The sequence below is a fragment of the Lagenorhynchus albirostris genome, chromosome 3 (assembly GCF_949774975.1).
Source record: "Lagenorhynchus albirostris chromosome 3, mLagAlb1.1, whole genome shotgun sequence".
Lineage (NCBI taxonomy): Eukaryota > Metazoa > Chordata > Mammalia > Artiodactyla > Delphinidae > Lagenorhynchus > Lagenorhynchus albirostris.
The window spans coordinates 163,051,891-163,069,668 of NC_083097.1; the positions used below are offsets into that span (position 1 = coordinate 163,051,891).

General features: G+C 38.8%; 1 protein-coding gene across 1 annotated transcript in view; it reads right to left on the reverse strand.

The window, feature by feature from the left end:
• Positions 1-2,227: 2,227 nt before the first annotated feature.
• LOC132518478 (adhesion G protein-coupled receptor E2-like) overlaps positions 2,228-17,778 on the reverse strand; it is a 31,791-nt gene continuing 16,240 nt past the window's right edge. The window contains 6 exon segments of the mRNA XM_060146418.1: positions 2,228-2,275; positions 6,218-6,328; positions 6,412-6,580; positions 7,562-7,638; positions 8,003-8,069; positions 17,407-17,648. Coding sequence (XP_060002401.1) covers positions 2,228-2,275; positions 6,218-6,328; positions 6,412-6,580; positions 7,562-7,638; positions 8,003-8,069; positions 17,407-17,648 — 714 coding nt within the window.

Consider the following 17,778-nt stretch of genomic DNA (forward strand, 5'->3'; position numbering starts at 1 on the left):
GTTGCCTTTTTGTTGTTGGTTTCTAATTTAATTACACTCTTAGCAGGGTATGTGGTCTTTATGTTGTTGAATGTTAAGTATTTGTGGAGATTTGCTTTTAGGTCTAGTGTGGTGCGTCCTGTTAATTGCCTACCAAAATTGCCCCTTCTTGCTTACCAAAGCACTTAGGGTTTTTTTTGTTCAGATTGGGTCTGTGCACTATTTTTTTTTTTTTTTGTGGCTTAAAACAACAGAATTTTATTCTCTCAGAGTTCTGGAGGGCAGAAGTTGAAATCAAGGTGTCTGCAGGACCACACTCCCTCTAAATGCTCTAGGGGAGTTTCCTTCCTTGCCTCTTCCAACTTTTGGTGGCTCCAGGTGTTCCTTGTCTTGTGGCAGCATCTCTCCCATCTCTGCCTCCGTTTTCAAATGGACTTCTCCTCTGTGTGTCTGTGTCTTCTCCTCTTCTGTCTCTTTTAAGGACACTTGTCATTGGATTTAGGGTCCACCCAGATATCCAGGATGGTCTCATCTCAAGATCTTTAATTACATCTGCAAAGACCCTTTTCCAAATCAGATCACATCCATAGTTTCCAGGTGGACATATCTTTTGTGGGGGCATCATTCAAACCACAACACCATCAGGGAATGTGCACTATTAAAACACCTCCATCTTCCTGTCCTTGCTGCCAGGCGAGGCCACATCCTCCAGTCCTGGCCAGTATGAGACATCACTGGGTGTGAGTCCTGGGAAAGATGTTGCAAAGGGGTGGTTTCATTTAGCCAGATCCCTCTCCTTCTTCTGTACAAGCAGACACCGTGTCCAGGGCTAGAGGAGCCATCCTGTGACCATGAGGGTGAAAGCCACAGGCTAAAGAGAGTGTGGCCAGAAGTCACAACCATCCTGGTTCCCCAGTTGGTGTCCTTGTATGGCTGTACCAGCCCTGGATTGTTTATTTCTGGACATTCTGTTACACGAATAAGATGTACCTCTTGCTGGTACATGACATTGTCTTTTTTGGGGGGAGGCTGGGGGAAGGCAGGGATGGGTTTATTATGGCTGAATGCAGTCTCTAACTGGTGCACTTAGTATATGGTCAATTTTTATAAATGCTTCGTGGGTAGTTGAAATCAATGTATTCTACATATATTCACTAGATGGAGCATATTATTTGTGTTTAAAAGTCTTTTACACATTTTAAAATATTGGTCTCTGTCTTAGCTCAGGCTTCTATAACAAAAATACTGTTGACTGGGTAACTAATAACAGAAATTTATTTCTCACAGTCCTGGAGGCTGGAAGTCCAAGATCAAGGCTGGTAGATTTGACGTCTGGTGAGGGCCCACTTCCTGGTTCATAGATGGCCACACTCTCGCTGTGTCCTCATGTGGCAGAAGGGGAGCAAGAGAGCTCTCTGGGGTCTCTATAAAAATAAGGGCACTGATCCCATTCATGAAGGCTACATCCCCATGACCTAGTTACCTCCCAAGGGCCCCACCTCTTAATACCATCCTCTTGGGGCTGAGGCTTCAGCATGTGAATTTTGGGGAGCACAAACATACAGTCCTTAGCAGTTTCTGATCTATCATATACTGAGAAGCCTCTCAGTGTATGATACTCTCCCACCATAAGTATGGATTACTGAATAAGTCTTGTAATTCTGTCAATTTTAAGTTTCATATATTTTGAAGAAATGGAATTAAATGAAAATATTTTTGACATTTTATAAGTTTCCAGATAATTGTTCCTTTTATTCTTATAGTGACCATCTTTCTCCCTAGCAATGAATATTCAACCATTCATCATCATACTAGCAAATAATTACTTAGTGCTTATTATTACTAGATAGTAGCTACTACCCTAAACTTCCTATCTTTTAGGTTATTTAGTCCTCACAGACTTTCAGGAAGGTACTGGTTATTATCCCCAATTCACAGATGAGGAAACTGAGGCCTGGAAAGTTGAGGTGAGTTTACAGAGGTATGTAAGGTAGTAAGTGACAGAGTCTGGCTCTTTCTACAGAGCTTCAGCCCAGGGGGCCATTCTCCATTTTAACCTGTACTCACATGATTCTATTTTTGTGTTTTAAAGTTCTTTAATTGAGGCATAAATTAGGTAAAATTTCATAAGTTTTAGTGTATACCTTAATGAATTTTATATATGTCTATACCACCCACATCAAATATAAAATATTTTATCTCCCCGGAAGTTTCCCTTGGGCCCTACCCCAGTCAATAAGCCCCATCATCAGAGGTAACCAGTATTCTGACTTCTATCACCATAAATCTGTTTTTCCTGTTCAGAGAAATAGAACCACACAGTATGTGGTTCTATTTCTTGTGTCTGGTGCCTGGTGTCTGGTGTTTTCACTTAATATGGTGCCCATGAAATTTATCTTTGTCACATTATCAGCAGTTTATTCTTTTTTTTAATTAAATTTTACTTTTTTTACATCTACATTGGAGTACAATTGCTTTACAATGTTGTGTTAGATTCTACTGTATAACAAAGTGAATCAGCTATATGTATACATATATCCCCATATCCCCTCTCGCTTATGTCTCCCTCCCAGCCTCCCTATCCCACCCCTCTAGGTGGTCACAAAGCACCGAGCTGATCTCCCTGTGCTATGCAGCTGCTTCCCACTAGCTATCTATTTAACATTTGGTAGTATATATATGTCAATGCTATGCTCTCACTTGGTCCCAGCTTATGCTTCCCCCTCCCTGTGTCCACAAGTCCATTCTCTACATCTGTGTCTTTATTCCTGTCCTGCTCCTAGGTTCATCAGAACCTTTTTTTTTTTTTTTTAGATTCCATATATATGTGTTACCATACAGTATTTGTTTGCTTTTTCTGACTTACTTCATTCTGTATGACAGACTGTAGATCCATCCCCCTCACTAAAAATAACTCAATTTCATTTCTTTTTACGGCTGAGTAAAATTCCATTGTACATATGTGCCACATCTTCATTATCCATTCATCTGTTGATCGACACTTAGCTTGCTTCCATGTCCTGGCTATTGTAAACAGTACTGCAATGAACATTGTGGTACATGTCTCTTTTTGAATTATGGTTTTCTTGGGGTATATGCCCAGGAGTGGGATTGCTTTGTCGTATAGTAGTTCTATTTATAGTTTTTTAAGGAACCTCCATACTGTTCTCATAGTGGCTGTATCAATTTACATTGCCTCCAACAGAGGGTTCCCTTTTCTTCACACCCTCTCTAGCATTTATTGTTTGTAGATTTTTTGATAATGGCCAGTCTGACCGGCGTGAGGTGATACCTCATTGCAGTTTTGATTTGCATTTCTCTAATGATTAGTGATGTTGAGCATTCTTTCATGTGTTTGTTGGCAGTCTGTATATCTTCTTTGGAGAAATGTCTATTTAGGTCTTCTGCCCATTTTTGTATTGGGTTGTTTGTTTTTTTGATATTGAGCTGCATGAGCTGCTTGTAAATTTTGGAGATTAATCCTTTGTCAGTTGCTTCATTTGCAAATATTTTCTCCCATTCTGAGGTTGTCTATTCGACTTATTTATGGTTTCCTTTGCTGTGCAAGAGCTTTTAAGTTTCATTAGGTCCCATTTGTTTGTTTTTATTTCCGTTTTTTTAGGAGGTGGGTCAAAAAGGATCTTGCTATGATTTATGTCATTGATTGTTCTGCCTATGTTTTCCTCTAAGAGTTTTAGAGTGTCTGCCCTTAAATTTCATGTCTTTAATCCATTTTGAGTTTATTTTTGTATATGGTGTTAGGGAGCGTTCTAATTTCATACTTTTACCTGTAACTGTCCAGTTTTCCCAGCACCACATATTGAAGAGGCTGTCTTTTCTCCATTGTATATTCTTGCCTCCTTTAGCAAAGGTAAGGTGACCATATGTGCGTGGGTTTATCTCTGGGGTTGCTATCCTTTTACACTGATCTATATTTCTGTTTCTGTGCTAGTACCATATTATCTTAATTACTGGGGCTTTGTAGTAGAGTCTGATGTCAGGGCGCTGATTCTGCCAGCTCCGTTTTTTTTTCCTTTCCCTCAAGATTGCTTTGGCTCTTTGGGGTCTTTTGTGTCTCCATACAAATTGTGAAGCTTTTTGTTCTAGTTCTGGGGAAAATGCCATTGGTAGTTTGATAGGGATTGCATTGAATCTGTAGATTGCTTTGGGTGTATAGTCATCTTCACAATGTTGATTCTTCCAATCCAAGAACATGGTATATCTCTCCATCTGTTTGTATCATCCTTAATTTTTTTCTTCAGTGTCTTATAGTTTTCTGCATACAGGTCTTTTGCCTCCTTAGGTAGGTTTATCCTTAGGTATTTTATTCTTTTTGTTGCAGTGGTAAATGGAAGTGTTTCCTTAATTTCTCTTTCAGATTTTTCATCATTAGTGTATATGAATGCAAGAGATTTCTGTACATTAATTTTGTATCCTGCTACTTTACCAAATTCATTGATTAGCTCTAGCAATTTTCTGGTAGCATCTTTAGGATTCTCTGTGTATAGTATCATGTTACTGCAAACAGTGACAGCTTTACTTCTTTTCCAATTTGGATTCCTTTTGTTTCTTTTTCCTCTCTGATTGCTGTGGCTAAAACCTCCAAAACTATGTTGAATAATAGTAGTGACAGTGGGCAAGCTTGCCTTGTTCCTGATCTTAGAGGAAATGGTTTCAGTCTTTCACCATTGAGAACGATGTTGGCTATGGGTTTGTCATATATGGCTTTTATCTGTTGAGGTAGGTTCCCTCTATGCCTAGTTTCTGTAGAGTTTTTATCATAAATGGGTGTTGGATTTTGTCAAAAGCTTTTTCTGCACCTACTGAGATGATCATATGGTTTTTATTCATCAGTTTGATAATATGGTGTATCACATAGATTGATTTGCGTATATTGAAGAATCCTTGCATTCCTGGGATAAACCCCACTTGATCATGGTGTACAATCCTTTTAATGTGCTGTTGGATTCTGTTTGCTAGTATTTTGTTGAAGATTTTTGCATCTATGTTCATCAGTGATATTGTCCTGTAGTTTTCTTTTTTTCATTAAATCTTTATCTGGTTTTGGTATCAGGGTGATGGTGGCCTCATAGAATGAGTTTGGGAATGTTCCTCTGCTATTTTTGGAAGAGTTTGAGAAGGATAGGTGTTAACTCTTCTCTAAATGTTTGATTGAATTCGCCTGTGAAGCCATATGGTTCTGGGCTTTGGTTTGTTGGAAGATTTTAATCACAGTTTCAATTTCATTACTTGTGATTGGTCTGTTCATATATTCCATTTCTTCCTGGTTCAGTCTTGGAAGGTTATACCTTTCTAAGAATTTGTCCATTTCTTCCAGGTTGTCCATTTTATTGGCATAAAGTTGCTTGTAGTAGTATCTTAGGATGCTTTGTATTTCTGCGGGGTCTGTTGTAACTTCTCCTTTTTCATTTCTAATTTTATTGATTTGAGTCCTCTCCCTCTTTTTCTTGATGAGTCTGGCTAATGGTTTATCAATTTTGTTTATCTTCTCAAAGAACCAGCTTTTAGTTTTATTCATCTTTGCTATTGTTTTCTTTGCTTCTATTTCATTTATTTCTGATCTGATCTTTATGATTTCTTTCCTTCTGCTAACTTTGGGTTTTGTTTGTTCTTCTTTCTCTAGTTCCTTTAGGTGTAAGGTTAGATTGTTTATTTGAGATTTTTCTTGTTTCTTGAGGTAGGCTTGTATAGCTATAAACTTCCCTCTTAGAACTGCTTTTGCTGCATCCCATAGGTTTTGGGCCGTCGTGTTTTCATTGTCATTTGTCTCTAGGTATTTTTTGATTTCCTCTTTGATTTCTTCAGTGATCTCCTGGTTATTTAGTAACGTATTGTTTAGCCTCCATGTGTTTGTGTTTTTTACGTTTTGTTCCCTGTTATTCATTTCTAATCTCATAGTGTTGTGGACAGAAAAGATGCTTGATATGATTTCAGTTTTCTTAAATTTACTGAGGCTTGATCTGTGACCCAAGATGTGCTCTATCTTGGAGAATGTCCTGTGCACACTTGAGAAGAAAGTGTAATCTGCTGTTTTTGGTAGGAATGTCCTATAAACTTTCTTTCATGATAGATGAATATCTTGGGTGAGTCTAGATGTAAACCACTGTGAGCTATCATAGGGTATCACCTGCTTTATACCCAATTATTCAGCATGATAAGCATGTGCTGCTCAATGGATCTTTTAGTGAAGTGCTCTGGGAGCAGTACATGATCTTACCACACTGTGTTTAGAGGGATCTGACAAGGTCTTGCTGGAGAGTGTGTACTCCTCAGACTCGGCTTTGGTTTTCTTCATCCTTTTGAACCATGTCCTGTACTGCTCTTTGACCTGTAGATGCAAAACGTGGTCTGGGTCAGAACAGAGAGGAATGAGGATGGGAAGAGTTTTGAGTGGGAGTCAGACAGTGATACCTGATGGCTTAGGAGGCAGTACACCAGGAAGATGAAGACACCCAGCAGGCTGTTGATGATGGTGAAGAGGTAGGCCATGATGTGGGCAGCCGGTCCCACCTGCAGGATTCCCAGACACCATGTGCATCCCAAGATGAAGAGCTGAGCTGTGGCTTTAAATGTCATCATCCTGGGTAGGAAGCGAAAGGAGGTTCGTGATGCACCCTGAGCAAAACAATCAAAGCCATTTCTTTTCTACACCATGGATGCCTCTGACTGAGTTGTGGCCACTCTGATATTTACTGTCAATGATTCTCAAAAAGAAATGCTTTTTCAATCCTGGATGGCATTTAGACTTGGACTGAAATTGGTAGTGACACTTCATAATGTGAGTTTCAGTAATATGATGTTGCATGAATATCCCCAGTTTCAATCAACCGATATTACTGTGGATGTTCTGTACACCTGGCTGTGTGTTGGACCCTGTGCATTAAAAATAACAAGGGCAAGATTTTTGTTTTCACAAACCTTACAGTCTACTGGAAAGCCAAATACAAATGGTCAATGATTAATTTGTGAATATTAGGTACCTCTGTCCTTGGTCCCTCCAATGCTGTTCCTATCCTTTTCCTCTCTATGAACTGACCCAGAGCATGCTTTGCCCAGATGATTCATTCTTTGTAAACTTGAGGAAAGCAAAGCACATCCCTAGCCTCTTAGAAGATGTGATATGTGGCTAATGAACCTGATTTCATCAGGTAGCGCAGTGTGGTTGAGGGTAGCAGGAGGAGCTTAAATAAAGATATGGGCAGGAAAGGGCATCCTGGGTTCTGGGTCAGGTATGTAATTTCCCAAGTGGTTTATAAGGATGTAAATGTTCTCAGGACCTTTCTCATAGAGCCATGGTAGTAATCCCTGTTTTTCAGAACAAAGTCAATTTTCTTTGTAGCTGAGGTAGTTTCATTCTTGGGTTATAGACGAATGGAATGTTTCCGGCTTGGGTGTCAGCAGAAAAACACTGTATCTGAACTTCCAAGGTGTGTGGCTGTACATCTTCCCTCAAGTCTGCTTAGAATTCCTGTGAATGTACATCAGGAGCTTGGAACCGTATGGCCTCACTCCCGGGTCATGCTTTTTATGAGGAGCAATGTGTACCTCTGATCCATCTCACCTAGTGATCCAGAGAGTGGACATCATCAGTGTTGAGAGCTTGTTTTTCACAATCCAGAAGGTTATCAGGAAATTAATCTGCAGAAACACCATAAGGCATATTGAATACATCCACACCTGCTAAATGTTCCTCCTGGCTCATCCAACACCTAAACCAGCAGGTAGGAAGGTTTTTTTATTTCACTACAGTCATAGAACACCAGACCAAACACCCAGTAACTCAGTTTGCATGGGAATTTACATCTTTAAACACTGAAAGTCCCGTGTCTAAGGAAACAATCCTTCTTGGTTTTAAAGTGGAAATTCCTGCATCCTGGGGGTCCACTCATTCCTGAACAAACTGGAAAAACGGGTCACTCTGCCTATACTCCTCTTTACACCTCTGCTTTTGATTCACGCTCAACCAGATAGGAAGGATGCTCTGACGTCATCCATTACTCACAGAGAAGATGGTGCAGACAGGGCCAAGAAAGGTCCATATAAATCCTTTGTCTGTGTGGAACCAGCATCTATGAGAGAGGTGGAAGGAGATTCAAGAATATATTGGCCTTACCAGTCCCCTCCACCAGGAAGTCTACACAAGCCACTGAACCAACATTACCCACTGGGGGCAGACAGCAAAAACAATGGGAACTACAAACCTGCAGCCTGCAAAAAGGAGATGCCAAACACAGTAAGTTAAACAAAATGAGAAGACAGAGAAATATGCAGCAGATGAAGGGGCAGGGTGAAAACCCACCAGAGCAAACAAAAGAAGAGGAAATAGGCAGTCTACCTGAAAAAGAATTCAGAATAATGATACTAAAGATGATCCAAAATCTTGGAAATTGAATGGAGAAAATACAAGAAACGTTTAAAAAGGACTTAGAAGAAGTAAAGAGCAAACAAACAATGGTGAACAACACAATAATTAAACTTCTCTAGAAGGAACAATAGCAGAATAACTGAGGCAGAAGAATGGATAAGTGACCTGGAGATTAAATAGTGGAAATAACTACTGCAGAGCAGAATAAAGAAAAAAGAATGAAAAGAACTGAGGACAGTCTCAGAGACTTCTGGGACAACTTTAAACACACCAACATTCGAATTATAGGGGTCCCAGAAGCAGAAGAGAAAAAGAAAGGGGCTGAGAAAATATTTGAGCAGATTATAGTTGAAAACTTCCCTAACATGGAAAAGAAAAGTGTCAATCAAGTCCAGGAAGTGCAGAGGGTCCCATACAGGAAAAATCCAAGGAGAAACACACCAAGACACATATTAATCAAACTATCAAAAATTAAATACAAAGAAAAATTATGAAAAGCAGAAAGGGAAAAGCAATAGATAAAAAAACAAGGGAATCCCCATAAGGTTAACAGCTGATCTTTCAGCAGAAACTCTGCAAGCCAGAAGGGAGTGGCAGGACATATTTAAAGTGATGAATGGGAAAAACCTACAACCAAGATTACTCTACCCAGCAAGGAACTCATTCAGATTAGACGGAGATATTAAAACCTTTCCAGACAAGCAAAAGCTAAGAGAATTCAGCATCACCAAATCAGCTTTACAACAGCTGCTAAAGGAACTTCTCCAGGCAGGAAACACAAGAGAAGGAAAAGACCTACGAAAACAAACCCAAAACAATTAAGAAAATGGTAATAGGAACACACATATCGATAATTACCTTAAACATATATAAAATAAATGCTCCAACCAAAAGACATAGACTGGCTGAATGGTTACAAAAACAAGGCCTGTATATATGCTATCCACAGAGACCTGCTTCAGACTTAGGGACACATACAGACTGAAAGTGAGGGGATGGAAATAGATATTCCATGCAAATGGATATCAAAAGAAAGCTGGAGTAGCAATTCTCACATCAGACAAAATTGACTTTAAAATAAAAACTATTACAACAGACAAAGATGGGCACTACATAATGATCAAGGGATCAGTCCATGAAGAGGATATAACAATTGTAAATATTTATGCACCCAACACAGGAACATGTCAATACATAAGGCAAATGCTCACAGCCATAAAAGGAGAAACCGACAGTAACACAATCATATTAGTGGACTTTAAACCCCACTTTCACCAATAGAGATCATCCAAAATGAAAATAATAAGGAAACACAAGCTTTAAATGACACCTTAAACAAGATGAACTTAATTGATATTTATAGACATTCCACCCCAAAACAGCAGAGTACACTTTCTTCTCAAGTGCTCATGGAATGTTCTGTAGGACAGATCACATCTTGGGTCACAAATAAACCTTGGTAAATTTAAGAAAATTGAAATCGTTTCAACTATGTTTTCCGACCACAACGCTATGAGACTAGATATCAATTAGAGGGGAAAAAAATGTAAAAAATCGAAACACAATGGATGCTAAAAAATATGCTGGGGCTTCCCTGGTGGTGCAGTGGTTGAGAGTCCGCCTGCCAATGCAGGGGACACGGGTCTGTGCCCCGGTCCAGGAAGATCCCACATGCCACAGAGTGTCTGGGCCCATGAGGCATGGCCACTGATCCTGCACATCTGGAGCCTGTGCTCCACAACGGGAGAGGCCACAACAGTGAGAGGCCCATGTACTGCAAAATAATAATAATAATAATAATAATAATATATATGTATATATATATACATATATATGTATATATATATATATGCTACTAAATAACCAAGATATCACTGAAGAAATCAAACAGGACATCAAAAATACGTAGAAAAAAATGACAATGAAAACATGACGACCCAAAACCTAAAGGATGCAGCAAAAGCAGTTCTAAGAGGGAAGTTTATAGCAATACAATCCTACCTCAAGAAACAAGAAAAATCTCAAATAAACAAACTAAACTTACACCTAAAGCAGTTAGAGAAAGAAGAACAAACAAAACCCAAAGTTAGCAGAAGGAAAGAAATCATAAAGATCAGAGCAGAAATAAATGAAATAGAACCAAAAAAAACCCAAAATAGCAAAGATCAATAAAACTAACAGCTTGTTCTTTAAGAAGATAAAGAAAATTGATCAACCATTGCCAGACTCATCAAGGAAAAAAGGGAGAAGACTCAAATCAAGAGAATTAGAAATGAAAAAGAATTAACAAATGACACTGCAGAAATACAAAGGATCATGAGAGATTACTACAAGCAACTATATGCCAATAAAATGGACAAACTGGAAGGAATGGACAAATTCTTAGAAATGCACAACCCTCCGAGACTGAACCAGAAAGAAATAGAAAATATGAACAGACCAATCACAAGCACTGAAATTGAAACTGTGATTTAAAATCTTCCAACAAACAAAAGTCCAAGAACAGAAGGCTTCACAGGCGAATTCTATCAAACATTTAGGGAAGAGCTAACACCTATCTTTCTCAAACTCTTCCAAAATATAGCAGAGGGAGGAACACACCCAAACTCATTCTACGAGGCCACCATCACCCTGATACCAAAACCAGACAAAGGTGTCACAAAGAAAGGACTCTACAGGCCAATATCACTGATGAACATAGACGTAAAATCCTCAACAAAATACTAGCAAACAGAATCCAACAGCCCATTAAAAGGATCGTACACCATGATCACGTGGGGTTTATCCCAGGAATGCAAGGATTTTTCTATATACGGAAATCAATCAATGTGATACACCATATTAACAAAATTAAGGATAAAACCATATGGTCATCTCAATAGATGCAGAGAAAGCTTTCGAAAAAATTCAACACCCACTTATGATAAAACCCCTCCAGAAAGTAGGCATAGAGGGGACTTATCTCCACATAATAAAGACCATATATGACAAACCCACAGCCAACATCATCCTCAATGGTGAAAAACTGAAACCATTTCCACTAAGATCAGGAACAAGACAAGGTTGCCCACTCTCACCACTATTATTCAACATAGTTTTGGAAGTTTTAGCCACAGCAATCAAAGAAGAAAAAGAAATAAAAGGAATCCAAACGAGAAAAGAAGTAAAGCTGTCACTGTTTGCAGATGACATGATACTATACATAGAGAATCCTAAAGATGCTACTAGAAAACTACCAGAGCTAATCAATGAATTTGGTAAAGTAGCAGGATACAAAACTAATGCATAGAAATCTCTGGCATTCCTATACACTAATGATGAAAAATATGAAAGTGAAATTAAGAAATCACTCCCTTTTACCATTGCAACAAAAAGAATAAAATACCTAGGAATAAACCTACTGAAGGAGATAAAATACCTGTATACAGAAAATTAAAAGACACTGATGAAAGAAATTAAAGATGATACAAACAGATGGAGAGATAGACCATGTTCTTGGATCGGAAGAATCAACATTGTGAAAATGACTCTACTACCCAAAGCAATCTACAGATTCAATGCAATCCTTATCAAACTACCACTGGCATTTTTCACAGAACTAGAACAAAAAATTTCACAATTTGTATGGAAACACAAAATACCCTGAATAGCCAAAACAATCTTGAGAAAGCAAAACGGAGCTGGAGGAATCGGGCTCCCTGACTTCAGACTATACTACAAAGCTACAGTAATCAAGACAGTATGGTTCTGGCACAAAAACAGAAATATAAATCAATGGAACAGGATAGAAAGCCCAGAGATAAACCCACACACATATGGTCACCTTATCTTTGACAAGGGAGGCAAGAATATACAGTGGAGAAAAGAGCTTCTTCAATAAGTGGTACTGTGAAAACTGGACATCTACTTGTAAAAGAATGAAATTAGAACACTCCCTAACACCATACACAAACATAAACTCAAAATGGATTAAAGACCTAAATGTAAGATCAGACACTGTCAAACTCTTAGAGGAAAACATAGGCAGAACAGTCTATGACATACATTACAGCAAGATCCTTTTTGACCCACCTCATAGAGAAATGGAAATAAAAACAAAAATAAACAAATGGGACCTAATGAAAGTTAAGAGCTTTGCACAGCAAAGGAAGCCATATACAAGGTGAAAAGACAACCCTCAGAATGGGAGAAAATATTTGCAAATGAAACAAGTGACAAATGATTAATCTCCAAAATTTACAAGCAGCTCATGCAGCTCAATATCAAAAAAACAAACAACCCAATCCAAAAATGGGCAAAAGACCTAAATAGACATTTCTCCAAAGAAGACATACAGATTTCCAACAAGCACATGAAAGACTGTTCAATATCATTAATCATTAGAGAAATGCAAATCAAAACTACATTGAGATATCATCTCACACTGGTCAGAATGGCCATCATCAAAAAATCTACAAACAATAAATGCTGGAGAGGGTGTGGTGAAAAGGGAACCCTCTCGCATTCTTGGTGGGAATGTAAATTGATACAGCCACTATGGAGAACAGTACGGAGGTTCCTTAAAAATCTAAAAATAGAACTACCATACGACCCAGCAATCCCACTCTTGGCCATATACCCTGAGAAAACCATAATTCAAAAAGACTAATGTACCACAATGTTCATTGCAGCTCTATTTACAATAGCCAGGACATGGAAGCAACCTAAGTGTCCATCGACAGATGACAGGATGAAAAAGATGTGGCACATATATACAATGGAATATTACTCAGCCATAAGAAGAAACGAAAATGAGTTATTTTTAGTGAGGTGGATGGACCTTGAGTCTGTCATAGAGAGTGAAGTAAGTCAGAAAGAGAAAAACAAATATCATATGCTAACACATATATATGGAATCTAAAGAAGAAAAAATAATGGTTTTGACAAACCTAGGTGCAGGACAGGAATAACGATACAGACGTAGAGAATGGACTTGAGGACATGGGGTGTGGGAAATGTAAGTTGCGAGTAAGTTAGAGAGTAGCGCTGACATATATACACTACCAAATGTAAAATAGATATCTACTGGGAATCAGCTGCATAGCATAGGGTGATCAGCTCAGTGCTTTGTGCCCACGGAGAGGGGTGGGATAAGCAGGATGGGAGGGAGACCCAAGAGGGAGGGGATATGGGGATATATGTATACATATAGCTGATTCACTTTGTTATACAGCAGAAACTAACACAACATTGTAAAGCAATTTTACTGTAATAAAGATGTTAAAAATAAAAGAATATATTGGCCTTTGTGGATAAAGAATCGATAAATAAACATATCCCTCATCCTCCAAAGTATTTTTCTGCCTCTGTTATTAATAATAATAATAAATATTATTATTGCTTTTTTGGTAAGAATATTTCACATAAGAGCTACACCCTTAGCAAATTTTAAATATACAACACAGTATTATTAGCTATAGGCACTATGCTCTGTATTAGAGCTCCTGAAGTTATTATTTTGCAGAATTGAAAGTTTGTGTATGCCCTTTATTTTGGTAAGGGACATGGCTGTATACTTATTCCCAATTTATCAGGCTGTATACATGAATTATGTGCAGCTTTTTACATGTACAGCAAAGTTAAAAAGTGGTTTTAAAAAAAGAAAAATTTTTTTAAAAACGTGTTTTAAGTTTTGGTCTTCAGATACACTGGCAGAAAAATATACATGTTTTAAAGAAAAAATGAATAGAGAAGTTAATTTATGGTTTATTGGAGCAATATTGAGTGTCTCCTCCTGTATAAGGATTTGTACTTGGTTTTGAAGGCCCAGTTCTTGTTAAGATAAAGTGATGTCTGTCATCAGGGAGTTCCTAGCTAGGTGGGCACATCAACAATCTGAAAATAGAAACTATCAAAATGATGAAGTTTACAATCAAATATGAGGATCTGTCTGAACATGTAGCTGGATCTATAACCTAGTCAGGGTTATAGGAGATTCAGATATTGGGAAGGATTCCCTGAGAGAATTGAATTGTGTTTATGCTGAGATGTGGATGATGAGTAGGTGTAGATAGGATAAAAAAAAATTGGGACAGCCAAGGAGAGAGAGAGCGAGAGAGTATGAGAGACAGAAACAACAGTAAACCTGACACTGCTATGGCAGGGTTCATGTGCATTATGTAATTTCTTCTTCATGACAACATAGGTAATCAAATGATCACAGGTCAGACATCTGAGGCATAAGGATACAGAGTCAGTAACTGAAGTTCACACTGATAGAAATGATCAAGTTGGTGTTTCATCCCAAGTAGGGAATTGTGAATGACTTGGGAGGTGTGAGGACCATGGAGAGGGTTAGCTGGATCCACCAGGAAGAACCTAAGAGAGAGCTACTAAGGCAGGAGTTAGCAAACTGCAGCCTGTGGTCCACGTTGGGCTGCTGTCTGATTTTGGAACTGTGTTTTACTGAGTCACAGTCACATTCATTTCTTATAGCTTTTCTGTGGCTGCTTTTGAGCTACAAGGATAGAGGTGAGTCATCACAACAGAGACCATATGACCCACAAAGCCAAAATATATACTATCTTGCCTTTCACAGAGAAAGTTTGCTGACTTTTTTGCTAAGATATCTAGGAAGGCCGGCATGCCAGGGCCCATCTGATGCAGGTTAACATTAATTTTTATCAGCATAGGACTTTGTTGTGGGTGACAGTCTGCACTTGCTCACATCTCTGCTACCGATAACCTGATTTAAAAATGGCAGGAGAGCTGAATAGACGTTTTCCAAAGAAGACATAGAGATGGCCAGCAGGCACATGAAAGAATGTTCAACATCACTAATGTTAGGGAAATGTAAATCAAAACCACAATGAGATGTCCCAGCACAGCTGTCAGAATGGCTCTTATCAAAAAGGCATGAAATAACAGTGAGGATGTGGAGAAAAGGGAACCCTTATATTACTGTTGGTAGGGATGTAAATTGGTGCAGCCACTATGGAAGACAGTATGGAGAGCCTCAAAAAAAAAATTAAGAATAGAACTGCCATCTGATCCAGGTATCTCACGTCTAGATACTTATCCAAAGACTACAAAAACACTAACTCAAAATGATATATGGACCTTTATGTTCACTGCAGCATTATTTACAATAGATAAGATATGGAAGCAACCTAAGTGCCCATCAACGGATAAAGAAGGCATGATACACACACACAAACACACACATACGCACGCACACACACACGCGCACACACACACACACACACAGCCACACCAGCCATGGAGTACTACCCAGCCATAAAACTGATGAAATCTTGCCATTTGTGACAACATGGATGGACATTGGGGGTATTGTGCTAAGTGAAATAAGTCAGGTGGAGGAAGACAAATACAGTCTGATTTCATACATATGTGGAATACAACAAACTATAAACAAACAAAAGAAATGAACAAACCAAACCAAACAAGCCTCCTCCCCCTGTAGATACAGAAAACAGAGTACTGGCTGTCACAGGGGAAGGGGCATGGTTGAGGGGAGGCAAAATGGGTAAAGTGGGTCAACTTTATGGTGATGGATGGAAACTCAATTTCTGGTGGTGAGCAAGTTGTAGGTATACAGAAGTAGAAATATAAAGTTGTATACATGAAACGTATATAGTGTTACAAAACAATGTTACTTCAATAAAAAAATATATCTTAAAAAACTAAAGTGCTATGTTGGTTCTATGATGGCCATGGTCATGCTGGAGAAGATAAGTACAGTGGAGATTTGCTTTTTTTTTTTTTTAACATCTTTATTGGAGTATAATTGCTTTACAATGGTGTGTTAGTTTCTGCTTTACAACAAAATGAATCAGTTATACATATACATATGTTCCCATATCTCTTCCCTCTTGCGTCTCCCTCCCTCCCACCCTCCCTATCCCACCCCTCCAGGTGGTCACAAAGCACCGAGCTGATCTCCCTGTGCTATGCGGCTGCTTCCCACTAGCTATCTACCTTACGTTTGTTAGTGTATATATGTCCATGCCTCTCTCTCGCTTTGTCACAGCTTACCCTTCCCCCTCCCCATATCCTCAAGTCCATTCTCTAGTAGATCTGTGTCTTTATTCCTGTTTTACCCCTAGGTTCTTCATGACATTTTTTTTTCTTAAATTCCATATATATGTGTTAGCATACGGTATTTGTCTCTCTCTTTCTGACTTACTTCACTCTGTATGACAGACTCTAGGTCTATCCACCTCATTACAAATAGCTCAATTTCGTTTCTTTTTATGCCTGAGTAATATTCCATTGTATATATGTGCCACATCTTCTTTATCCATTCATCCGATGATGGACCCTTAGGTTGTTTCCATCTCTGGGCTATTGTAAATAGAGCTGCAATGAACATTGTGGTACATGACTCTTTTTGAATTATGGTTTTCTCAGGGTATATGCCCAGTAGTGGGATTGCTGAGTCATATGGTAGTTCTATTTGTAGTTTTTTAAGGAACCTCCATACTGTTCTCCACAGTGGCTGTATCAATTTACATTCCCACCAACAGTGCAAGAGGGTTCCCTTTTCTCCACACCCTCTCCAGCATTTATTGTTTCTAGATTTTTTGATGATGGCTATTCTGACTGGTGTGAGATGGTATCTCATTGTAGTTTTGATTTGCATTTCTCTAATGATTAATGATGTTGAGCATTCTTTCATGTGTTTGTTGGCAGTTTGTATATCTTCTTTGGAGAAATGTCTATTTAGGTCTTCTGCCCATTTTTGGATTGGGTTGTTTGTTCTTTTGTTCTTGAGCTGCATGAGCTGCTTATAAATTTTGGAGATTAATCCTTTGTCAGTTGCTTCATTTTCAAATATTTTCTCCCATTCTGACAGTTGTCTTTTGGTCTTGTTTATGGTTTCCTTTTCTGTGCAAAAGCTTTGAAGTTTCATTAGGTCCCATTTGTTTATTTTTGTTTTTATTTCCATTTCTCTAGGAGGTGGGTCAAAGAGGATCCTGCTGTCATTTATGTCATAGAGTGTCCTGCCTATGTTTTCCTCTAAGAGTTTGATAGTTTCTGGCCTTACCCGGGTGGGTGTTCCATAAAGATGGGGCCTGGATGCTGCAGAAATGACCACAATCACAGCCGGGACTCCGTAGCCCACTGGGAATGTAAGTTTCTTCATGAACTTGTTGACACTGGAGTAGTTGACCACTGTCAGGTTGTGTGCAGTGAGGAAGAGGTGCAGGCCCTCCAGCAGCATCCAGGTGAAGGAGGCCAGGTAGAGATAGTGCAAGGCACCTGCAATGATGGCACATAGCACCTGGGGAAGGAGGAAGGTGTAACCAGGAGGGATTGTCAGGGTGTAGCATGACCCCAGGACCTCTTCTATACTTCATCACTGGGGAGAACTCTGACGTATATGGAGGAGTTGTCAATGGAGTGTCTTCTAA